The sequence below is a fragment of the Saimiri boliviensis genome, chromosome 14, assembly GCF_048565385.1.
Source record: "Saimiri boliviensis isolate mSaiBol1 chromosome 14, mSaiBol1.pri, whole genome shotgun sequence".
NCBI lineage: Eukaryota > Metazoa > Chordata > Mammalia > Primates > Cebidae > Saimiri > Saimiri boliviensis.
Window position 1 is genome coordinate 38389418 of NC_133462.1, and position 24150 is coordinate 38413567.

General features: G+C 51.2%; 2 protein-coding genes across 2 annotated transcripts in view; both read left to right on the plus strand.

Moving 5' to 3' along the window:
* Window positions 1-47: 47 nt before the first annotated feature.
* Window positions 48-8306, plus strand: NDUFA7 (NADH:ubiquinone oxidoreductase subunit A7). Its single transcript, XM_003938901.4, has 4 exons — window positions 48-155; window positions 554-603; window positions 4624-4773; window positions 8121-8306. Exons 1-4 carry the CDS (start codon window positions 105-107, stop codon window positions 8209-8211), a joined length of 342 nt encoding a protein of 113 aa, XP_003938950.2. The 5' UTR covers window positions 48-104; the 3' UTR covers window positions 8212-8306.
* A 3339-nt stretch (window positions 8307-11645) lies between these two features.
* CD320 (CD320 molecule) overlaps window positions 11646-24150 on the plus strand; it is a 58108-nt gene continuing 45603 nt past the window's right edge. Inside the window, 7 exon segments of the mRNA XM_010349583.3 lie at window positions 11646-11924; window positions 14800-14925; window positions 16254-16511; window positions 17108-17194; window positions 17197-17239; window positions 17413-17680; window positions 17682-17988. Of these exon segments, the coding sequence (XP_010347885.2) occupies window positions 11798-11924; window positions 14800-14925; window positions 16254-16511; window positions 17108-17194; window positions 17197-17239; window positions 17413-17680; window positions 17682-17988 (1216 nt within the window). The 5' untranslated portion in view covers window positions 11646-11797.

Here is a 24150-nt window from a genome sequence, read left to right on the forward strand (position 1 = left end):
CTAGCTCCGCCCACTATCGTCTCGCGAGACCACGTCGCGTCTTTCCCAGTAGCCCCTGCGGTGGAGACGTCAGCTGCGGCGCTCTTCAGAAGCGCGAACGGAAGATGGCGTCCGCCACCCGTATCATCCAGCGGCTGCGGAACTGGGCGTCCGGGGTGCGCGGGGCGGACAGGGCCGCGTCGTGGAGGGTCTTTGGACTCCGTGTGTCCCGGACCCGCTCCTGCTCCTCACCTCCCTCCTAACCCGGCACCCTTCGCTCTCCGCGGAATCTCCCTGGGAACCCCCAACTCATGACCCCTTCAGCCCGGGACCTTCCCCTCGCCGGGGACCCGCTCGGGCCTGGGATTTCCCCAATCCAGGACTTTCTTAGCCTTGGATCTTGTGGGCCAGGACCCCGGCTTTTACCTTTAAGGCCCACATCCCTTTCCCCGAGTGTTCCTCTCCTGCCTTCCCTTAAAATGCGCATCCCCGGGCCATCCCTGGTCCCTCGCCCTCTCCTTTCCTCTCTCCTGGGGTGCCTTGCAGGCTGACCTCCCCTCTGCTCTTCCCACAGCATGACCTGCAGGCGAAGCTGCAGTTGCGCTACCAGGAGATCTCCAAGCGGTGAGCAGGCCCCGCTTGCTGCCCAGCCTCTGGCTTTGTCCTTTTTCCACGAAAAACAAGATCTGTGTTCCTTTAGACCCTTGAAGCGCAGGGCTGAGCTCCTGCCACCAGTCCCTTGCCAGGCTTTGGAGGCAGAAGTTTTCCTTTAACCTTGCTGTGCTCCTTAGACAGCTCTCCTGGAACAGCGAGGCCGGACGTGCATTCTCATGAGTGGGAATCAGGCTAAATTTACAATACTCAGTGAGAGGTCCAGAGAGGCTAAATCATTTGCCTGAATTCACTTAGAAGTTAGAAAGTGACAGTTGGGATTTGAACCCAGAAGTGTCCTATTTCAGACTCACGTATATTAAAAAATTAGTGGATGTTTACAAGCTTCTTTCATGTATGACCTCAGCCTTGGGTTTAACATTGTGAACCAGGAAAGTTCTTACTCACATTTCCTTTCATGGACCCCACATACTAGGGAGAAATGTAGTAGGGAAACAAAGTAGGTAGTATTGTTTCGGAATGCTTTGAAGACAAAACAAAATGAGTGGTAGCTGGAGGGCCGCTAGGTAAAGTCAGGTAGTTGGGAAAGATCTTTCTTTTGGAATTTACAGTTGAGTTATCTGAATGATGAGAAGGACCCATTCAAAGAATAATTATTGAAAAAACATTCTGGCCGGGCGTGGTGTCTTACACCTGTAATCCCAGCACTTTGGGAGGTAGAGGTGGGCGGATCACCTGAAGGTCAGGAGTTTGAGACCAGCATGGCCAACATGATGAAACCCCATCTCTACTAAAAATACAAAAATTAGCTGGGCATGGTGTCATGCGCCTGTAGTTCCAGCTACTCAGGAGGCTGAGGCAGGAGAATTGCTTGAAACCGGGAGGCAGAGGTTGCTGTGAGCTGAGATTGCATCACTGCACTCCAGCCTGAGCAGCAGAACAAGACCGTCTCAACAAAACAAAACAAAACATTCTGAGTAGAGAGAACAGGAAGGGCTAACACTGTCAGGCTGGAGAGACACTGAGTAGGAAGGAGGCCATTATAGATGGAACCCATTGAGGGAAAGGGATAATGGTATAATCTATGAAGTCAGGAGTAAGCATAGGTAAGGCAGTCATTGAGGGTTGTAATGAAAGGAAAAAATATAGCATTAAGATAACCAAATTAATGTGAATGCCTGTATGTTGTGACTAATTCCAAATATTAGAAGTGTTAAATTTTTTTTGTTTTCAACTTTTAAGTTCTGGGATACGTTTGCAGTTTTGTTACATAGGTAAACATGTGCCACGGTGGTTTGCTGCAAAGTTCAACCCATCACCTATGTATTAAGCCCAGCATCCATCAGGCTATTCTTCATTATGCTCTTCCCCCCATAGCACTTGGTTTTCTATGAGCATAGTTAGGCCAGTTGAGGAAATGGCTTTTGTCAAATTTTTGGATGAGGGTGCCCTCTAGTGATTCATCTGGATGTTTTATTTGGCCTTTTTTTTTTTTTTTGAGACCTGGTCTTTGTCACTCAGGCTGGAGTTCATTGGCACAATGATAGCTCACTGCTGCAGCCTCGAACTCCTAGGCTCAAGTGATTCTTCTGTTCCAGCCTCCCAAGTAGCTGGGACTACAGGCACATGTTACCATGCCTGGCTAGTTTTTAAAAATTTTCATAGAAACGGGTCTTACCATGTTGACCAAGCTAGTCTTAAACGTCTGGCCTCTGGCCGGGTATGGTGGCTCACACCTGTAATCCCAGCACTTTGGGAGGCTGAGGCAGGCAGATCATGAGTTCAGGAGTTCAAGACCAGCCCAGCCAAAATAGTGAAACCCTGTCTCTACTAAAAATACAAAAATTAGCCAGGCATGGTGGCACGCGTCTGTTGTCCTAGCTACTTGGGAGGCTGAGGCAGGAGAATTGCTTGAATCCAGGAGGCGGAGGTTGCAGTGAGCCCGGATTGCAGCACTGCACTCCAGCCTGGGCAACAGAGTGAGACTCCATCTCAGAAAACAAACAACTCCTTCCTCCTTGGCCTCCCAAAATGTTCAGATTACAGGTATGAGCCACCATATCCAACCTCCTTAAGTCTTTCACATAATATATTGCTTTTAATATTAAACATTTTTTACTTTATGTTTGTGTTTCTTCTTATTATTATTATTTTTTCTAAGACGGGGTTTCACCATGTTGGTCAGGCTGGTCCTGAACTCCTGACCTCAGGTGATCCGCCTGCCTTGGCCTCCAAAGTGCTTGGATTACAGGTGTGTGCCACCACACCCGGCCTGTGTTTCTTATTTTTTAAAAATATAATGACTTAACACTTGTTATAAGAAAAAGTTGGCCAGGAGTGGTGGCTCACACCTGTAATCCTAGCACTTTGGGAAGTCAAGGTGGGGAGATAACCTAAGGCCAGGAATTTGACACCAACCTGGGCAACATATTGAGACCCCCAACTCCACCAAAAAAAAAAAAAAAATATATATATATATATGTAGAGAGAGAGAGAGAGAGAGAGAGAGAGAGAGAGAGGGAGAGAAATTAGCCAAATGTGGTTGTGTGTATCTGTAGTTCCAGCTACTTGAGGAAAATTAGCTGGATGTGGTGATGTGTGCCTGTAACTCCAGCTACTCAAGAGGCTGAGGTGGGAGGATTGCTTCAACCCTGGAGGTTGAGGCTGCAGTGAGCTATGACCACACCTCAACCAATCGTATGATTGTATATATTATCCAGGCTGGAGTACATATGATCACTGTCTCGAAAAAAAGATTAAATTCTGGCAAAAACAGTTCTCAGACAAAAACGTGACTTAGAAACATGGCTAAGTGCAAACAGATCGATTTACAGTTTTTCCTGTCTTTTCTTCCCCCTCTCTTTGGAAAGCCCCTCTTTTGTTTGAGTTGTTTTTTTTTTTTTGGAGATGGAGTTTCGCTCTTGTTACCCAGGCTGGAGTGCAATGGCGCGATCTCGGCTCACCACAACCTCCGCCTCCTGGGCTCAGGCAATTCTCCTGCCTCAGCCTCCTGAGTAGCTGGGATTACAGGCATGCGCCACCAGGCCCAGCTAGTTTTTTTTGTACTTTTAGTAGAGACGGGGTTTCACCATGTTGACCAGGATGGTCTCGATCTCTCGACCTCGTGATCCACCCGCCTCGGCCTCCTAAAGTGCTGGGATTACAGGCTTGAGCCACCGCGCCCGGCTTTTTTTTTTTTTTTTTTGAGATGAAGTCTCACTCTGTTGCCCAGGCTGGAGTGTAGTGGCGTGATCTCAGCTCTCTGCAATCTCTACCTCCTGCCACCATGCACGGCTAATTTTTGCATTTTAGTAGAGATGGGATTTTTTCCATGTTGACCAGGCTGGTCTTGAATTCCTGACCTCAAGGGATCCACCCGCCTTGGCCTCCCAAAGTGCTGGGAATACAGGCATGATTTACCATGCCTGGCCTTGTTTTGAGCATTTCCTTTTAAGGCCTCAGGCTTCCTGGGAAATGCAGCCCAGGGTTTAGTTCAAGCCAAGACCAAACTCTGTTCACCCCTCTCTGGGCTCCAAAGAGTTGTTGCTTGGCCACGCAGTGACAGGAAATGTAGAGATCTGGACAGGCTCCAAGGTCAAGGTGTTCTTTGAGTAATGGGCCTTAATCCCAGCAGGGTTCTCCAAAGACTTCCTGAGATAACAGGAAATGCACGGCGCCATAGCCTGGACTTAGGGGAAAAAGCCACTTAGAGTGGGCTAAATCAGGTGAGGCTGGCTGCCGAGCTCAGCCATGGGGTAGAGGGCATGGGAACATGTCCCGGGCCTTGAGAGCCTCACAAAAGGTCCATTGTACCCTCTTGCTTATTCGTGACAGGTGGGGTACCTGGGGCTGCCATCTGCTTCTGGTCCCAGGACCCCTCCCCAGGCATATGTCCCTGCCAGTGTACCAAGGGACATCCCCAGCCTGTGACCTATCCCAGGACTGGCTGTGGGCCCCTGAGGTGACAGGAGCCAACAGTGGGGCTGTGACAATGACTGTCTCTGCTTTAATGCTCACCTTTTTTCCCCTCAGAACTCAGCCTCCTCCCAAGCTCCCTGTGGGTCCCAACCACAAGCTCTCCAACAATTACTATTGCACTCGCGATGGCCGCCGGGAATCTGTGCCCCCTTCAATCATCATGTCCTCGCAGAAGGTGCTGGTGTCAGGCAAGCCAGCAGAGAGGTGAGGATCTCCGGCGTTGCTCACCAGAGCCCCAACAGCCCCCTCCTGCGACCCACTCCCTCTCACCAGCTTGTGGAAAGAGTGTTTGTCAAGATCCCACCTAGTAAGCATCAACTGTGTCAGGAACTGTGCTGCTGGGAGCTTTTTGTCCAAGAGCTTATTTACTTGTTTTTAGAGACAGAGTCTTGCTCTGTCGCCCAGGATGAAGTGCAATGGTGCAGTCATTGTTCACTGCAACCTTGAACTCCTGGGCTGAAGTGATCCTCCCCACCTTCTTCGGCCTCCTGAGTAATTGGGATTACAGGTTAATGCCACCATGCTGGGCTAATTTTTAAATGTTTTGTAGAGAGGGGTCTTGCTCTGTTGCCCAGGCTGTTCTCAAACTCCTGGGCTCAAGTGATCCTCCTGCCTTGGCCTCCCGAGTAGCTGGGACTACAGGTGAGGATCACCATGCTCAGCAAGAGCTCATTTAGTCCAACCCAGGGCAGGGTAGAAGTTAGTGCCTTAGCCAGGACTGGTCATCCTGCAAAACAGTTGAAGTTCTGGGGTACCTCCAAGGGCCCTGTGAAAAGCTGAGACAATACAGCTTATATAATTATGTATTCTTCTTATTTTATTTATTTATTTAAGATGGAATCTCACTCTTGCTGTATAGGCTGGAGTGCAGTGGCATGATCTCAGCTCACTGCAACCTCTACCTCCCAGGATCAAGCGATTTTCCTGACTCAGCCTCCCAAGTAGCTGGGATTACAGGCGTGTGCCACCATGCCCAGATAATTTTGTATTTTTAGTAGCGATGGGGTTTTACCATGTTGGTCAGGCTGGTCTTGAACTCCTGACCTCATGTGATCCCCTGGCCTCAGCCTCCCAAAGTGCTGAAATTACAGGCTTGAGCCACTGCACCTGGCCATATATTCTTAGAGAATTGTATAAACCCTGGGCTCCTCTCAAAAACTAGTTTGTTTCCTGGTTTCAGGTGCCTTTTCTTAATTAAATGAGGACTGTAATAGTATCTACTTCAGAAAGGTGTTATGAGGGTTTATCCTCATAATTAATATTTGTATACTCTTAGAAGGGAGCCTGGCACAGAGACTGTCCTTCCTACCTCCCAGTAACTCCACCAGTTAGATGGTCATGGCCCCTCTTGCAAAAGGGAAAATTTAGGCTCAGAAAGGCCAAGTGACTGTCTTGGGTCACAAAGGCAGCGGTAAGCAGAAGCAGAATTTCAAACCAGTTCACCTGGATTCCTATTGGAGTCTGGGCTCTACAGCCAACTTAGTGTGGGCAGTGCCTCAGCCTTCTTGAGCCTTGATTTCTTTATCTATAAAATAGGGATGCTAGACTTGCAGTGTGCTGAGATCTGGGAGGCGATGAGGCCAGGCAGGGCAGCTCTATACTTAGAATTCTGTGAATAGGGCCAGGCATGGCAGCTTGGCGCCTGTAATCCCAGCACTTTGGGACTCAGAGGCGGGTGGATCACAAGGTGGAGAATCAAGATCATCCTGAAACCCCGTCTCTACTAAAAATACAAAAAATAGCTGGAGGTGCTGGTGCGCACCTGTAATCCCACCTACTCGGGAGGCTGAGGCAGAAGGATTGCTTGAACCTGGGAGGTGGAGGTTTTAGTGAGCTGAGATAGTGCCACCATACTCCAGCATGTTGACAGAGACTCTATCTCAAAAAAAAAAAAAAAATGGAATTCTGTGAATAGGCTGGGCATGGTGGTGTATGCCTGTAATCCCAGCGACCTGGGAAGCTGCGGTGGGAGGATCGCTTGAGTTCTAGACCTGTTTCAGTAACATAGCGAGACCCTGTCTCTATTACAAATTTTTTAGGCTGGCTATGGTATTTCACGCCTGTAATCCCAGCTGAGGCGAGTGGATCACTTGAGGTCAGGAGATCGAGACCAGCCTGGCCAACATGGTGAAACCCTGCCTCTACTGAAATATAAAAATTAGGAGTACTGTGGCTCTAGCCTGTAATCCCAGCACTTTGGGAGGCTGAGGCGGGTGGATGCCTTGAGCCCAGGAGTTCGAGACCAGCCTGAACAACATGGTGAAACACTGTCTCTACAAAAAATAAAAAAATTAGTTGGGTGTGGTGGTATGCCCCCATAGTCCCAGCTACTTGAGAGGCTGAGGCAGAAGGATCTCTTGAATCTGGGAGGTCAAAGAAGCTTCAGTAAACCGAGATTGCACCACTGCACTCCAGCCTGGGTGACAAAGAGAGACCCTGTCTCCTAAATAAACAAATAAGAAAGAAAATACAAAAATTTGTTGGGAGGGCATGTGCCTGTAATCCCAGTTACTTGGGAGGCTGAGGCAAGAGAATCGCTTGAGCCTGGGACAAGGAGGTTGCAGTGAGCTGAGATTATGCTACTACACAGCAGCCTGGGTAATGGAGCAAGACTCTGTCTTAAAGAAACAAAGAAAAAGAACTCTGAATGGTCAGTGGAGTGGTTGTCACCTTCTGATTCACTAGAGTCCAGCACCAGAGTGTGGCAAGCTACCTTGTTCCCACACACCCCTTGCCATGCCCCCAGGGATGTCTGCATTTCCCAGGGAGGCCACTTCTGCCTCTTCCACTTTCTTGAGGCTCCTCGGAGGTCCTGTGCTTCCACCCCTAGGGTGCCTCCTCGTCATCCCACCCTCCTGCTTTCTTTCTTGCTTAGGATGTGAGGTGTGTGAACCTCTCCAGCTCTAGGCCCCACAGGCTCAAGTGGGCGGAGTGAGAGGGGAGGGTGCTTATCGTGGACTTCCCGGCACAGGGTCTCCTGGGGCTCCCTCTTGGCCAGCTCTAGGCCAGAGATGTGTTTTGCAGTTGCCATTTGCACATGGATTCTCAGCCCCATCAGCCTGAGTCTTTCTGAGGGCGGTACCCCATCTTCCTGGCGTTGCGCCCTCATAGTAGCGCCTGCCAGGTAGTTGATGTTCAGTCCCCGAGGCAGGAAGAGCTGGAGGCTAGTGTCACTTAACTGCTTGGTCCTTTTGCCAGCATCCTGTTCTGAGGGGCAGCAGGAATGGGGGTGGGGGCCTTGTGTACACTGGGGACCAGAAGTGGGAAGGGAGGAGCCCAGCTCTCCATGGTGGGTTCTGGGCCCTGGAGCCATGGCAGGGCGTTCACACAGGGCCTGGGGAAGAGAGGAGGCTTACCAGCCCCCAGCTGGTATCGCCTGACCCTCTGAGGGGCTACGTTGGAGGGGTTGGCATTCTGGAATACCCTGCTGTCTGCCCTGCAGGTCCAGAAAGTCCCTCTGGGTATGTTTGTACCAGGGCAGGTGTGGGCTGCCTCAGATCCTTCCGCACTGTTCTTTGGAAACCCTCACTGAAGTCTTTTCCCTCCTCTAGCTCTGCTGTAGTAGCCACTGAGAAGAAGGCGGTGACTCCAGCGCCTCCCATAAAGAGGTGGGAGCTGTCCTCGGACCAGCCTTACCTGTGACACTGCACCCTGAGGGCCCCCGACTGCTTTGCCTCCTTGGATTCCCTCCAGGGAGACAGTGACCTAATTTATGACAAATATGTAGAGCTCCAGTATCGCTTCTCGTTTTACTTTAAAAAAAAAAAAAAAAATAGAGTCTCACCATGTTTCCCAGGCTGATCTTGAACTCCTGGCCTCAAGTGATCCTCCTGCCTCGACCTCCCAAAGTGCTGGGATTACCAGCATGAACCACCAAACCTGGCTTGATTTTACTTTTTTTTTTTGAGACAGTTTCAAAAGGCCCCCACCTTGTTGCTCAGGCTGGAGTGTAATGGTGCAATCTTGGGTCACTGCAACCTCTGCCTCCCAGGCTTAAGCTAGTCTCCTGCCTCAGCCTCCTGAGTAGCTGGGACTACAGATGTGTGCCACTATACCCGGCTAATGTTGTATTTTTTGTAGAGATGGGGTTTCACCATGTTGGCCAGGCTCGTCTCAAACTCCAGACCTCAGGTGATCCACTTGTCTCAGCCTCCCAAAGTGCTGAGATTACAGATGTGAGCCACCATGCCCGGCCCCTGATTTTAAGCAATACCCAGGTTACTTGGATTTTAGGGTGAAGTCGGTGCTGAGTCTTCCAACCCTGTCGGTGCTCCAGGGATGGGAGAGACACTGTCCCTGGGTGCAGAGGCCCTGAAGATAGTAACACCCTTTCCCCCGAAGGCCAGGCTCTGACCTTGAGAGTGGTGGGAATGGCTGACCCTTCTGGGAGGTTGGACTCCAGGCCTGCTAGGTGTTGGGGAACACTGATCATGAAGACCAGTCAGGTGGCGGAGGGGTGTGTGTGTATGTACACTTCGTAGGCCAGCCACAGACTTCTCACTTCCATCTCTTTTTTTTGTGGGGGATGGGGTTTTGCTCTTGTTGCCCAGGCTGGAGTGCAATGGCACGATCTCGGCTCGCTGCAACCTCCGCCTCCTGGGTTCAAGCGATTCTCCTGCCTCAGCCTCCCGAGTAGCTGGGATTACAAGTGCCCACCACCATGCCCAGCTAATTTTTTGTATTTTTAGTAGAGACAGGATTTCATCATGTTGGCCAGGCTGGTCTTGAACTCCTGACCTCAGGTGATGTGCCTGCCTTGTCCTCCCAAAGTGCTGGGATTACAGGCATGAGCCACTGCATCCGGCCTTCATCTCTTTTTGAAATTTTTGTTTGAGACAAAGTCTTGCTCTGTTACTCAGGCTGGAGTGCAGTGGCATGATCTTGGCTCACTGCAACCTCCGCCTCCTGAGTTCAAGCGATTCTCTTGCTTCAGCCTCCCAAGTAGCTGGGACTACAGGTGTGCACAGCCACACCCAACTAATTTTGTATTTTTAGTAGAGACAGGGTTTTGCCATGTTGGCCAGGGTGGTCTCGAACTCTTGACTTCAAGTGATCCTTCTGCCTCAGCCTCCCAAAGTGCTGGGATTACAGGTGTGAACCACCGTGCCTGGCCTAACTTCCACCTCTTGAGGGCTCCCCCAGCCACTGCTCACATGGACCTTCCTCAGGACCTTCCCACTGAGGCCCCTGCTTGACCTTGGTCACCTTGCAGCTCAAGGGAGAAGGCAAAGGACAGTGAGGGCTGCTCTGCTCACAGGGAAGGCAGACCTAGGGCAGATCAGGAAAGGCCTCCCTGAGCCAGAAACCATTATGCTAGGGGTGCAGGATGAGAATGAGCCTTGGAAGGAAGGCAGTTGTTTCCTGGGGAGGAGACACTCATCTGCAAAGGGTGATGTACAAGTCTGGCTGCAGGAGCCACCCAGTGACCCTAAGCAGGAGAGTGTCATGGCTGTCCCAGGGCACAGCCCCGTACCCTCAGCAGCTGAAAAAGAGCAGCTGTGGACCAAGAGGGTGCTGAGAGGGTCCTGCCCTCTGGAAGAGGAAAGGCCACAGTTGCAGGCAGCAGGTACATGTCTCCCAGAGTGGGTCCTACAAAGGCTAACAGCCCAAGGCTTCCTGGAGGAGGTGGGATTCTGCTTGGGGCAAAAGGATGAATCAGATTCAGAAAGGGCAGGAGGGAGAGAAAGACCAGGCAGGATGTGCAGAGGCCACCAGGAGGGCAAGACCCTAGGCAAGGCATGCCACTGATGGTCTCTGAACCAAGTTTTAGGACCCCGACTTTTTTTTTCGTTTTCGAGACGGAGCCTCACTTTGTCATCCCAGGTTGGAGTGCAGTGTTGTGGTCTCGGCTCACTGCACCCTCTGCCTCCTGGGTTCAAGCGATTCTCCCACATCAGCCTCCCGAGTAGCTGGGGCTACAGGCAAATGCCGCCACACCTGGCTAATTTTTGTATTTTTAGTAGAGATGGGGGTTTCACTATTTTGGCCAGGCTGGTCTCGAACTCCTGACCTCGTGATGCACCTGCTTCGGCCTCCCAAAGTGCTGGGATTACAGGCCTGAGCCACTCACCCAGCTAACTTTTTGAAGAAATGTGGTCTTTCTAAGACGCCAAGGTGGGAGGATCAAATGGTGAAACCCCGTCTCTACTAAAATACACACACGCACGCACGGGGTGCCGTGGAAGGTGCCTATAATCCCCAATACGCAGGAGGATGACTCACGAGAATCACTTCAACTCGAGATGTGGAGGTTGCAGTGAGCCGAGATTGCGCCATTGCACTCCAGCCTGGGCAACAAGAGCGAAATTCCGTCTCAAAAAAAAAAAAAAAAGAAGAAATGGAGTCTCACTATCACCCATGCTGGAGTGCAGACCCAAGTGGTCCTCTTACCTCAGCCTCCTGTGCAGCGGGGACTACAAGCTAGAGCCACCATGCCCAGCTAATTTTCTTTTTTCTTGACACAGGGACTTGATGTGTTGCCCAGGCTGATCTCAAACTCCCGGGCTCAAGCGGTCTGCCCGCCTCTGCTTCACCAAAGTGCTGAGATTACAGGCAGGAGCCACCACATCCGGCCTTTATTATTAACTTTAATTAATTGATTTTCTTTTCTTTTTTTTCCCCAAGCAACCCGAATCCGGGGTCGTTTACTCACCAAATATTTACTAAGAACTTACTATGAGTCAGGTACTATGTGTCAGGCCCTCAGAGTAAAGCAATGAGCAGCAGAAGGTCCCTGCCCTCCGGTAGTTGGCATTATATACTCGGACGATTAACCAGAATAAGTAAACAAAATTAATTACCTGTCGGAGCCAAGAAAGCAATGAGATGAGGGAGCAATGGGGAGCCCTTGAGGGGCGTGGCAGCCATATTAAAGAGGATCACGAGGCAGTGACATTTGCAGCAGTCCCCATGTGGAACGGGAAATAATGCAAATGAACATCAAGAAGTTCCTTTCCATCCCCAGAAGTTTCTGACTTCAAGCGGGCTCTATACCTTTTGACTGATCTTGTCACTGAGGAAAGTGGGGACGGGCCTCTAATTCTCTTTCTCTCCTATTCTGGCATTTACGGTACGTGTAGCCCCGGGCGCGGAGGGACTCGGGGGTGGGGGGGAGGCGTGGGTCCCGCCCCCATCCTGCTCGTGCGCGTGCGCGTGCGCAGGGATAAAAGCGAGGCAGGGACGGCGTATTGCCGGCGCCGCTAGGGAGGCAAGTCTGCCTAGCGGTTGGATGGCGCGGGGCGGTGTGGGGCGAACAGGGGCTCTGAGCCTGGTTCTGCGGCTGCTGCTCGGTCTTGGACTAGGCCTGGAAGCGGCCGCGACCCCGCTTTCCACACAGACCTCCGCCCAGGCCGCAGGTGAGTGTCACTCCGCAGCGCGGGCTCCCGCCGGCTTAGCCTCCCCTCTGCGCTCCGACAACACCTCGCCATTGGCTACACCGCACGTCCGTCCCGGACACTCCCCCAGCACTTGGACTTGGACTTTATCGCTTGCGAGAAGCCGCGCGCGGGTGCTAGAAAGACCCCATACTGAGGGGCTGGGGGTCCTTCCGCCCGGGTGCCTCCACGTGCCCTTAACAGTTTTGCCCCGGTCTTGCGCACCATCCCACACGTGCTCTGCTCTGTCGTGCCCCATTGTCATCTCCAAGCCGCCCTTCATGCCAGCGTGGTCAGAAAAACAGCAGGCTCAGATTTTCCGACAACTAATCGCGCAGGGCGGGTCACCTGGTGCCTCTCATACCTGTGCCTTGGCGCCCAAACCCTCGCGCCCAGGCCATGTCTCTGTTCCGCTACCTTCCCCACCCTCCCAGTTTCTCCTCCTTTGTCCTCCGTCCTTGAGGTCTTTCCCTCCATGCTACTCCAGGCCCTCGGAGAGACTGGGGTCACAAGTTCAGTATACCCCTGTGGGCATGTTCACCCTGGCCTAAGTGGTATTGGTGGCCAGTGGGGACGGGCTCCCTCTCTGAGGCTCCTAGAAGCAGCTGGGAGGGTTGGAGTAGCCTCCCTGTGCACACTGGCACTCCTGACTTGCAGCTCTGGGCTCAGGCTCACGCGCTTTCCCAGCTCCTTTGTGCATTTCGCACTTGGTAGGTCCCTGCACTCACCCCAAAGTCCCTGACATTGTTCCTGTTTTGTTTGTTTGTTTTTTAAAAGAAAGCAGTGTTCACATTAACCAAGTACAAAACTTTTTGTTGTTGAGAGCCTCGCTCTGTCTCCCAGGCTGGAGTGCAGTGGCGTGTCTGGCTACACCCTCGGGCTCACTGCACCCTCCACCTCCCGGGTTCAAGCGATTCTCCTCCCTTAGCCTCCCGAGTAGCTGAGACTACAGGTGCTGCCACCATGCCTGGCTAATTGTTGCATTTTTGGTAGAGATGGGGTTTCAGCATGTTGGCCAGGCTGATCTCTAACTCCTGACCTCAAGTGTTCCACCTGCCTCTGCTTCCCAAAGTTCTGGGATTACAGGACAAAACTCCTTATACGGAGTCTCCTTTCCACAGGATGTTGAGGTAGGGATTCCCAGCATACCCCTTTTACAGGTAAGGAAACTGAGGCCAGGAGGGAAAGTCGCTGGTCACTCTGACTCCTATCAGGTTTACGACCCTATGAGGCAGGGACTGCTGTGCTCTGCTGTCCACTTTGCAGAGGGACACACACTCCAGTGGGCCAGAAGTCAGAGGTGTCAGGGCTGTGAGAGCTTGGGCCTGGGTAGAGAGTCACTCCTGGAGGCTGCCAGACCCCCTGGGGGTAGGGAAGGAAGCTGGTGCCGGGTTGTCCACAACTCTTCCGGGCTCCACAGAGCTCAGGGACTGTGTGGCTTGAAGGTGCAGTTCGCCCTGAAGGCCAGGGAGGGGCTGGCTGTGGGGAGATGAGGGGTTGGAGGGGCATAGCTGGTGGGTAAAGGTGGAAGAGGTTAAAGGTCCTGGCAGAGTGAAGGGGCTAGGGTGGTAGATTTGCCACCTCCCCTGGCCGTACCCAGGAGGAAGCCCTAAAGGCCATTCCGTTCCTCTGTCCCTTGGCCCAGGTTCTAGGCCCCTCTGTGCCCCTCCAGGTCAGCAAACAGCTGAGCTTTCCTGCTCAGAATCTAGGACAGCTCGGATCTTCTCTGGACCCAGCTTGGACCCTTTTGTGACCTGTGTTCACTTATGATCAAGTACTGCCCTGGGTTTAGGCAGCCAGGTCACATTCCTGACCTCCGTAGGATGTCCAGTCTGGGTGGATAGGCATGATCAGGGTAAGGACAGATGTTAGATGTGGGAGGCAGTGCTTCCCAGGTCTCCGAGGGGGACATGAGACCCCTCCCAGGAAATCAGCTGAGATCTCAAAATAGAGAGGAAACACAGGGTGTAGAGAGGAGAGAGGGAAGGAGAGGTCTCTGGTATCCTAATGGACCTTGGGACCTGAGGCTCTGGTGAGGAGCTGACGCATTTAGGATGGGGAAAGTGATCAGGTCTGGGAGGAGTTCAGGAGGCAGGGCAACAGGACTTGGTGACTAAGTAGGTTCTCTGCCCAGTGCCTCAATTTCCCTTCTGCTATGCAGAGGAGATAGACTGTCCCTGCTAACCTGAACCCATGAGCCTGACCCAGGCATGTGGAGAAATGGCCCCACCCCCAGTCTCTTTAACCACAGAGCTTGAGGTCTCCTGGGTAGATTATCTCGATGTGAGGAGCCTGGTGAAGACTCTAGGATCATCAAGACCTGCATTTGAGCCCCAACTCTCGCTCTGTCACCCAGGCTGGAGTGCAGTGGTATGATTTTTGCTCAGTGTAACCTCTGACTACCAGGTTCAAGTGATTCTCGTGCTTCAGCCTCCTGAGTAGCTGGCATTACAGACAAACCCCGTATCTATTAAAAATACAAAAATTATCTACCACACCGGGGTAATTTTTGTATTTTTAATAGAGACGAGGTTTCACCATGTTGGCCAGGCTGGTCTTGAACTCCTGGCCTCAAGTGATCCACCCACTTTAGTCTCCCAAAGTGCTGGGATTACAGGCGTGAGCCACCCTGCCCAGGCTTTGCCACCAGGTCTGTATTCTCCTCTTACTTCCTTTCTCTGTAGCCTGCGGAGTACAGTAGCACCTGCCCCGTGAGGCTCTTGGTAAGGCTAGGAACCACTGCGCTCTGAACCCCACTTGTAGCAGGGGCTCACCTGAGGATCAGAGTGACTACTGTACTCTTTAGAGGGAGGTCCAGCCTCCAGCCCCCCAGGCTTCATTTGCATCCATCTCACAGGCCCCAGCTCAGGCTCCTGCTCACCCACCAAGTTCCAGTGCCGCACCGGTGACTTATGCGTGCCCCTCAACTGGCGCTGCGACAGTGACGAGGACTGCCCTGATGCCAGTGATGAGGAGGAGTGCCGTGAGTGGCCACGCCCAGGGGCAGGGCTTACAGGGGGTGGGGCCTGTGGGTGGGAGCTTGTGGGAAAGGCAGGCCACAGGGGTAGGTGGGAGTTGGGTCTATGGGTCATAAGAAGAAGTGGGGTCTAAGATGGACTTGGGCTGGACACAGTGGCTCACGCCTGTAATCCCAGCACTTTGGGAGACTAGGGCAGGAGGATTGCTTGAATCCAGGAGTTTGAGACCAGCCTGGACAACATAGTGAGACCCCCTCTCTCTATAGAAGATAAAAAATTAGCCCAGCATGGTGGTGTACACCTATAGTCCTAGCTACTCGGGAGGCTGAGATAGGAGGATCACTTGAACCTGGGAGGTTGAGGCTGCAGTGAGTTAAGATTGCACTAGTACACTTCAGCCTGGGCAAGAGAGTGAGACTGTATCAGGAATAAAAGAAAGAAAGAGAAAAAATGAAGGAAAGAAAGAAAAAGAGAAAGAAAAAGAAAGGGCCAGGTGTGGTGGCTTGTGCCTGTAATCCCAGCACTTTGGGAAGCCTAGGCTGGCAGATCACTTGAGGTCAGGAGTTCAACACAAGCCTGGCCAACATGATGAAACCCTGTCTCTACTAAAAATACAAAAATTAGCTGAATGTGGTGGTGGACCTCTGTAATCCCAGCTACTTGGGAGGCTGAGGCAGGAGAATTGCTTGACTCCAGGAGGTGGAGGTTGCAGTGAGATAAGATTGCACCACTGCACACCAGCCTGGGTGGCGGGGCGAGACTCTATCTCTTTTTTTTTTTTTTTTTTTGAGACAGAGTTTCGCTCTTGTTACCCAGGCTGGAGTGCAATGGCACGATCTCGGCTCACCGCAACCTCCGCCTCCTGGGTTCAGGCAATTCTCCTGCCTCAGCCTCCTGAGTAGCTGGGATTACAGGCACGCGCCACCGTACCCAGCTAATTTTTTGTATTTTTAGTAGAGACGGGGTTTCACCATGTTGACCAGGATGGTCTCGATCTGTTGACCTCGTGATCCACCCACCTCGGCCTCCCAAAGTGCTGGGATTACAGGCTTGAGCCACCGTGCCCGGCGAGACTCTATCTCAAAAAAAAAAAAAAAAAAAAAAAGAGAGAGAAAAACAAATAGAATAAAGTCGGCTTGTAGGAAGGTAGAGCTAGTGGACTCTTGGGGAAAGAGCTTGCAGGGAGGTCTGTCTTTAGAAGGTAGAATTGACAGTTGCAGGGGGTGGAGCCTTAGGAAGGATATACTTGTTGGACTCAGCTGTACTTAGAGGGTGGTGCTTTCAGGGGACTGGGTTGCAGGGAGTACCTGGGCCTTCATGGGTGGGCATTTAGGACCTGACAGACCCTGTGCCCCAGCGATCGAGCCATGTACCCAGAATGGGCAATGCCCACCAACCCCTGGCCTCCTCTGCTCCTGCACTGGCGTCGGTGACTGCTCCGGGGAAAACGACGAGAAACTGCGAAACTGCAGCCGCCCGACCTGCCCAGCAGGAGAGCTCCATTGCACTCTGAGCGATGAATGCATTCCACTCACGTGGCTCTGCGATGGCCACCCAGACTGTTCCGACTCCAGTGACGAGCTTGGCTGTGGTGCGCACCTGCCAGGGTGGGGCGGACTGGTGGGTAGACGGGGCCACCCACAGCCTGCTGTGGTGTGACCAGGCTGGGGGCGTGGACACGTGGCTCTGCCAGTGGGGCTCTGCCTGTGGGGGCCGCAAGACATCATTAGGGGCAAGGCACGGTGGGTCACACCTGTAATCCCAGGACTTGGGGAGGCTGAGGTGGGTGGATTATTTGAGGTCAGGAGTTTGAGACCAGCCTGGCCAACATGGTGAAACCCTGTCTCTACTAGAAATACAAAAGTTAGCCAGGTGTGGTGGCACACACCTATAATCCCAGCTACTCGGGAGGCTGAGACAGGAGAATCGATTAAACCCAGAAGGCGGAGGTTGCAGTGAGCCGATATTGTGCCATTGCACTCCAGCCTGGGCGACAGAGCCAGACTCCCTCTTAAAACAAACAAACAAACAAACAAACAAACAAAACAGTAACATAATGACAGGGAGCAGTCAGCTTCACCCAGCCTGAGTTGGAAGATAAACCCCAAGGGCTCTCCTGGGCACCTGGCCCCGTCATGTCTTCAGTGCCCCCCCCTTCAACAACTGAAATGCCTGGGCTAATTGCAGGAACCAGTGAGACCCTCTTGAAAGGGAATGCTACAACTATGGGGCCCCCTGTGACCTTTGAGAGTGTCACCTCTCTCGGGAATGCAACGTCCTCTGGAAGACCAAGTGCCTATGGGGTTATTGCAGCTGCCGGTGAGATGGACTTACCCTCCCATGCAGGAGGCTTAGAGCTCCGTGGGATTCAGGGGAGGTGGTTGGGGACGGATGAGCTGCAGAACTCCCATCTCCATGTGGGCGGAGCTTGGTGGGTGTTGGGACTCTTGTCTTCCCCTCTCCTTACTCCTCTGTCCGTCTGTTCCCTACAGCGGTGCTTAGTATAAGTCTGGTGGCCGCCACCCTCCTCCTTTTGTTCTGGCTCCGAGCCCAGGGGCGCCTGTGCCCACTGGGGCTGCTGATGAATGCGAAGGAGTCCCTGGTGTTGTCAGAACGGAAGACCTTTGTGATCTGAGGACAAACACTGGCCACCACCATCACCTAGCCCTGGGTGCAGCCGGGCAGGAGGTGATCAGTGATGTGGACTGCGATATAGGCGTGCCAGCCCTCAAACACCAGGGCTGTTCTGGCCATGTGGAATCTCCAACCTCAAACTCGAGCTCCTGCAGAAGTGGCCCTGGAGATTCAGAGTCCCTGGACATTTCCTATGGAGACCTGGGGAGCTTGGATGGGGAACATGCCCCAGCCAGAACCGAGGGGCTGGCCCCAGGTAGCTCCCAGGGGGTGGACCGACCCCGTGCTGAAGACACTCCTGCTGCCCCATCAGAGGGCGGTGAATAAAGTTGCTTCACAACCTCTGCCTGCTTCTGGGTCTCTGTCTCCCTCAGCCTGGGCAGCCTGGGGACTCTGCTGCAGCCCCACCTCCATGAGAGCCCAGGCCATAGAAGGTGGGACGTGGAGACCCAGCTCTGGGTGCAGCTACTGTGCCTCTTGCTTTTTGGGAGCAGGGGAGGCAGGGCTGGGGCAGGGAGTCTGCGTTAACGTCAGGCTTCTTGGAAGAAGAGCAGAGCTTGGGCAGTGCCTTTCTGTTCCCAGATCAGGGGACCCTCTTTCAGCATGGTGTCCTCCCCAGTGCAATGGTAGCCAGGAATCCTTGGACTCACTCTGTTTTAATTATTATTATTTTGAAATGGAGTCTTGCTCTGTTGCTCAGGCTGTAGTACAGTGGCAAAATCTTGGCTCACTGCAACCTCCGCCTCCCAGGTTCAAGTGATCCTGCCTCAGCCCCCCTAGTAGCTGGAATTACAGGCATGCACCACCATGCCTGGCTAATTTTTGTATTTTTAGCAGAGACGGGGTTTTGCCATGTTGGCCAGGCTGGTCTCAAACTCCTGACCTCAGATGGTCTATCTGCCTTGGCCTCTCAAAGTGCTGGGATTTCAGATGTGAACCACCATGGCCGGCCTATTATTTTTTATTATTTTTTTAGAGACAGGGTCTTGGCCAGGCACAGTGGCTCACACCTGTAATCCCAGCACTTTGGGAGGCCAAGGTGTTGGAAATTCAAGCCGAGAAGAATCGAGAGACCAAGAAACACGAGAAATCTCTTCACTGGAGCTCCGGCTGATGGCAGCCTCACTGCCCATAATGGCCGCCAGCCCTGAACAAAGAGAACGCATTGCCTTTGTGCAATTTGAGGCGGGGAAACAAGGCAGGGAACAAGTTTTGGACAAAGACAGTTAATCAAGTTTTACAGTCTTGGGCTTCGTGGTTATTTGACTCTAACCTTGCAGCTGAGGTAGGAGGTAGAAAGGCTGAGGAGGACACCCAAGGAGACCAGAAAAACAGGAATTGCCGATGTGTGCGCGGGCTGCAGACCTAAAGATACGCTCCTATCTGCGTAGGGAGGGAGTTGAACTGGGTCTACTTTGCCCCTACTTTCTCTAAACACAGGTTTTATGACTCGCCTGGAATGTGGGCTGTAAGGTAAGTTTGCAGCTGCAGTTAGTTAGGCTAAGCTGGGAGGGGCTACTTATTTTTGCTTACTGTGATTTTTCTTAATGACCTAGTCTTAATGTCAACTAGTATTCTAATTTTTTTTTTTTTTTTTTTTTGAGACAGAGTCTCGACTTCTTGTCCAGACTGGAGTGCAATGGCGTGGTCTCTGCTCACCGCAACCTCCGTCTGCTGAGTTCAAGTGATTCTCCTCCCGAGTAGCTGGGATTACAGGCATGTGCCACCATGCCTGGCTAATTTTGTATTTTTAGTAGAGATAGGGTTTCTCCATGTTGGTCAGGCTGATCTTGAACTCCCGTCCTCAGGTGATCCGCCCGCATCGGCCTCCCAAAGTGCTGGGATTACAGGTGTGAGCCACCGCACCTGGCCTGTACATCTTTCTTTAAGTTCACCGCTCACTTGTTTCTATCTTTGGATTCATCATAAATGGGGTATCCTAAAACTTTTTGTTTTAGAGAGAGCAAGAAAAATGATGGCTTAATAATTCCCAGCACACAAGTCCCTGTCCATTTTTCTGGCCGCTGCCAATAAGCCCATTGGCCACAAATCCAGTAAAAGCCTGTGGGTGCCTGCCAAGCATTTGGTGCCTCTAGTTGATACCAGGAGTGGTTTAAGGAAGGAAATCTAGAAAATGGGTTGAATCGAGGCGGTTTGGAACTGCTCTTACCTCATTTGTTTTGTCTGCCATAGGGTCTTTTCTGTAGTTTCCTTGTAATATTTCTGTCCTAGACATACTAGTTCACCTACTGGGTTGGTGTAGGTGACTCCCCAACAGGCAATACAGTACCTTCCTATGAAGGAAGCCTTTAGGAGCCAGGTACTGGAGCTGATAGATGAAAGCTCTGGAGAGTTTGAGGCAAGAAGGGTTAAAGTGTAATTATCTTGGGGTAGCAATTCCTTCGCCTCCCAGGGCATGAGCCACTGTGCCCAGCCTGCAAACAGATTCTTAGTAGTAGCGGGTGGCTCAGGAATTTTTGGGTTAAAATGCTCGTTAAATGACTTGAAGACCCAAAACTGCTGCTGTGGTTGATGAGCTCAGGACTTTTTGATACTATAGAAAGACACAGTGCCCTCTTCTGCCCAGGTTTTAGGATATACAACACTACAACACTGGCCAGGCGCGGTGGTTCAAGCCTATAATCCCAGCACTTTGGGAGGCCGAGGTGGGCAGATCACGAAGTCAAGAGATCGAGACCATCCTGGCCAACATGATAAAACCCCGTCTCTACTGAAAATACAAAAAAAAAAAAAAAAAAAAAAAAAATCAGGTGGGCGTGGTGGCGTGCGCCTGTAGTCCCAGCTACCCGGGAGGCCGAGGCAGGAGAATTGCTTGCACTCGGGAGGTGGAGGTTGCAGTGAGCTGAGATCATGCCATTGCACTCCAGCCTGGCACCTGGAGACAGAGCAAGACTCTGTCTAAAAAAAAAAAAAAAAAAAAAAAAAAAGAAAGATATACAACATCTAACCTTCTTTTCTCAGCATGTTCTTCATCTACCTTGGTAAGGTTACTGTATCCTACAGGTACTTTGATACCTGTGGTCCAAATAGGTGAATCTGGGTCTAAAACAGTGAAATTTATGAGACTGTGGGCTCTCTGAGATACAGTGCCTTCGCCTGCTACCTCACAGTTACCAGAATCATACCGAGGTATAGCATCACTAATCCAAAGCGGGATTTGAGGAAACACAGCCTGGTTTTCCTGAGGATTATAGGTTATGCAGTTGAGCCAGGTGCACACGTTTACGATTATTCTTTCTTTCTTTCTTTCTTTTGAGATGGAGTTTTGCTCTCATTGCCCAGGCTGGAGTACAATGGCGAATTCTTGGCTCACTGCAACCTCTGCCTCCTGGGTTAAAGCGAATCTCCTGCCTCAGTCTCCCAAGTAGCTGAGATTATAGGCATGTGCCACCACACCCAGCTAATTTTTTGTATTTTTGATTTTTTTTTTTTTTTTTTTTTTTGGTAGAGACATGTTGGTTGGTCAGGCCAGTCTCAAATTCCTGACCTCAGGTGATCCACCCACCTCAGCCTCCCAAAGTACTGGGATTACAGGCATGAGCCACCGCACCCGGCCACAGTTATGATTTTTCTAAAGTTTTTCAGGTAGCAAGTTTGGGCTACAGCTATTTTCTTATTTTTAAGAAGTGTTTTGGTGGCCTGACAGGCATCTAAGTAAAAGGATATGCTTCCTTGATAAGAAGGGGTATCCAAGTTGAGTTGTAGAGGGTTCCTTCCCTTGATCCTTCATGGAGCTCAAACCAAGTTCTGGGCAAAAGTCTAGGCTCGTAGCATATATAAGGCTGATCATCACCAGGATCACCAATTGAATAGGTAGTTTGATTATACATGCAAGTTTTCCTGTACACTCATAATGGGTCTGGTATATAAAAATTTTGACTAGGCTGGGCGTGGTGGCTCATGCCTATAATCCCAGCAGCATTCTTGGAGGTCTAGCCGGGTGGATCACCTGTGGTCAGGAGTTTGAGACCAGCCTGGCCAACAAGGTGAAACCCCATCTCTACTAAAAATACACAAATTAGCCGGGCATGATGGTAGGCGCCTGTAGTCCCAGCTATCTGGGAGGCTGAGACAGGAGAACTGCTTGAACTGGGCAGTGGAGGTTGCAGTGAGCAGAGATTATGCCATTGCACTCCAGCCCAGGCAACGAAGCGAGACTCTGTCTCAAAAAAAAAAAAAGTTTTGACTTGTGTGTTCCACATCCATGTAGTGTGGGTGAACATAGGACATCCATCCACAACTTCCCCCCTTTCTAAGTTTGCCATAAAGGCTAACATGAGCAAAACAGAAAATAACATTTTTACATGTGATCTGCCCGCCTTGGCAAGGAATGTCCTTTGAGGAACAGCAGTAGTGACAGCACAACAGCAGAACAACAAGTATTTCTAGAACAGCACCAAGTATTAAGATTTCAGTCCACATTGCTGGGTGCAGTGGCTCACGCCTGTAATCTCAGCACTTTGGGAGGCTGAGGTGGGTGGATCACCAGGTCAGGAGTTTGAAACCAGCCTGACTAACATGGTGAAACCCCGTCTCCACTAAAAATGCAAACTTAGCCAGGCATGGTGGCAGGCGCCTGTATCCATTATTCAGGAGGCTGAAGCAGGAGAATTGCTTGAACCTGGGAGGTAGAGGTTGCATGAGTTGAGATTGTGCCACTGTACTCTAGCCTGGGTGACAGAACAAGACTCTGTCTCAAAAAAAAAAAAAAAAAGATTTCAGTCCACATTCACCTATCTGGTAAACACTGCTTTGTCTGTGCGTTAACTAGTCAGCCTCCAGTTGTGTGACTAGAGCAGGGCTCGGCAAGTCCTCGGGGTCGGCGGTGTCTGGGGCAGGACTGGTTGGTCTTGGTCCTTATTGATGATGCGTCTTAAAGTCATCTTGGTGGGGTGCTTAGGATCTGGTTGGCTGGTCCATCTGTCTTGGCACACTGCGGGCTTTAGTCGGCTGCGGTGGATCCAGGACGCTACTTCAGCAATCTTAACAGCAGTAGGGGTGGACGGGATTACAATAAAGGGCCTATCCCACATGGGTCGAATGTTGAAGCGCACATGCTCTGAATGAAGAGAACCCCCAAACAGGCTTTGTGTGAGCAACACGGCTGTTTATTAACCCGAGTGCAGGCAGGCTGAGTCTGAAAAGGAAGTCAGTGAAGGGCGGAGGGATAGGAATTGGTTTTATAGGTTTGGGGTGGGCAGTGGAAAGTTATAGAAGTTACAGAAGCTAATTTTTGGCAGTTTTTTGGCAAGCTGGGAGGGGGTCTTAGGTTTGCAAGCTGGGAGTGGGTTGTAGGGTGTGGAGTCACAAGGTTGACCAAGGTCAGTTACAAAGTCCAATGGCCTTGTCACTTGAGGCCGAATAAGAAACGATAGAGGAATGTCTCAGGTTAGCTAGGCACCACAGGGGTTGATCATCCTTCCACTTTCCAGTTACTCAGGTTTTCTAATTCCAGAAAGCCCTCCAGAGGTGTACATGCAGGTCACGGGGGTCGCCATGCAGTCCACAGTGCGGTCAGACCTTACAGGTCCTAGTGTGGTCAGGTTCCATTACTTAACCCAGACAGAGTCCCCCGGTTTAAATGAGTGAATTGGATTTGTTAGACTGATAGGTATTCTTTCTTGCACCCAGCTTTGCACTGGGTTCATAGCTATACCTCATGCTTGCAATGGTGTTTTTAATGTTCATTCCCCTATCTCTTTGAGGTCATCTTATATCTGGGTATCGAGGGGAGGCGGTCTGTTGAACAGAATTTAATAAGACCAATACCCAGTTTGTTGGGTGTTCTGGTTGGGGTGCCTCTAACTCAGAGGAGGACAATAGGCCAAACATGATCCCAACGTCAATGGGTCTCTTGGCAGTTTCTTTAATAGCTGTTTTAATGTCTGATTCATTCACTCTACCTTCTCTGAGCTCTAGGGAAGGTAGGCAGTGTGTAGTTTCCAATTAATTTTTAGGAGCCAATAAAGACTCTGGACAATTTCAGCTATGAATGCTGGTCCATTGTCAGACTCGAGAGTTAGAGGCAACCCAAATCTAGGAATAATATCTTTTTATTGTTGTTGTCGTTGAGATGGAGTCTCGCTCTGTCGCTGAAGTGCACTGGTGTGATCTTGGCTCACTGCAACCTCCACCTCTGGGGTTCAAGCGATTCTCCTGCCTCAGCCTCCTAAGTAGCTGGGACTACAGGTGTGCACCACCATACTCAGCTAATTTTTGTATTTTTAGTAGAGATGGAGGTTTCACCATGTTGGCCAAGCTGGTCTCGAACTCCTGACCTCATGATCTGCCTGTTTTGGCTTCTCAAAGTGCTGGGATTACAGGCGTGAGCCAACGCACCTGGCTGGAATAATATCTTTTAACAACACTCTAGTTACCTCTCTGGCTTTTTCAGTGTGAGTGGGGAAAGCTTCTGCCCACCTAGAGTAGGTACAGACAGACACCTGCGAATACCAATAGCCTCTGACTCGGGGCATTTTGGTAAAGTCCACAAGCAAGTTTTCACATGGGGTGGCTCCTACTTCTTGAACTCCCAGGGGCTGGACTGGCCCTTGCGGTGGGTTGTTTTGTGCACA

Bases quoted from the DNA above. Each gene is read 5' to 3' on its own strand.
- NDUFA7 (XM_003938901.4), top strand. From the start codon at position 105: ATGGCGTCCGCCACCCGTATCATCCAGCGGCTGCGGAACTGGGCGTCC. The intron at 604-4,623 runs GTGAGCAGGCCC...TTTTCCCCTCAG, and splicing joins TACCAGGAGATCTCCAAGCG to AACTCAGCCTCCTCCCAAGC. The intron at 4,774-8,120 runs GTGAGGATCTCC...TCCCTCCTCTAG, and splicing joins TCAGGCAAGCCAGCAGAGAG to CTCTGCTGTAGTAGCCACTG.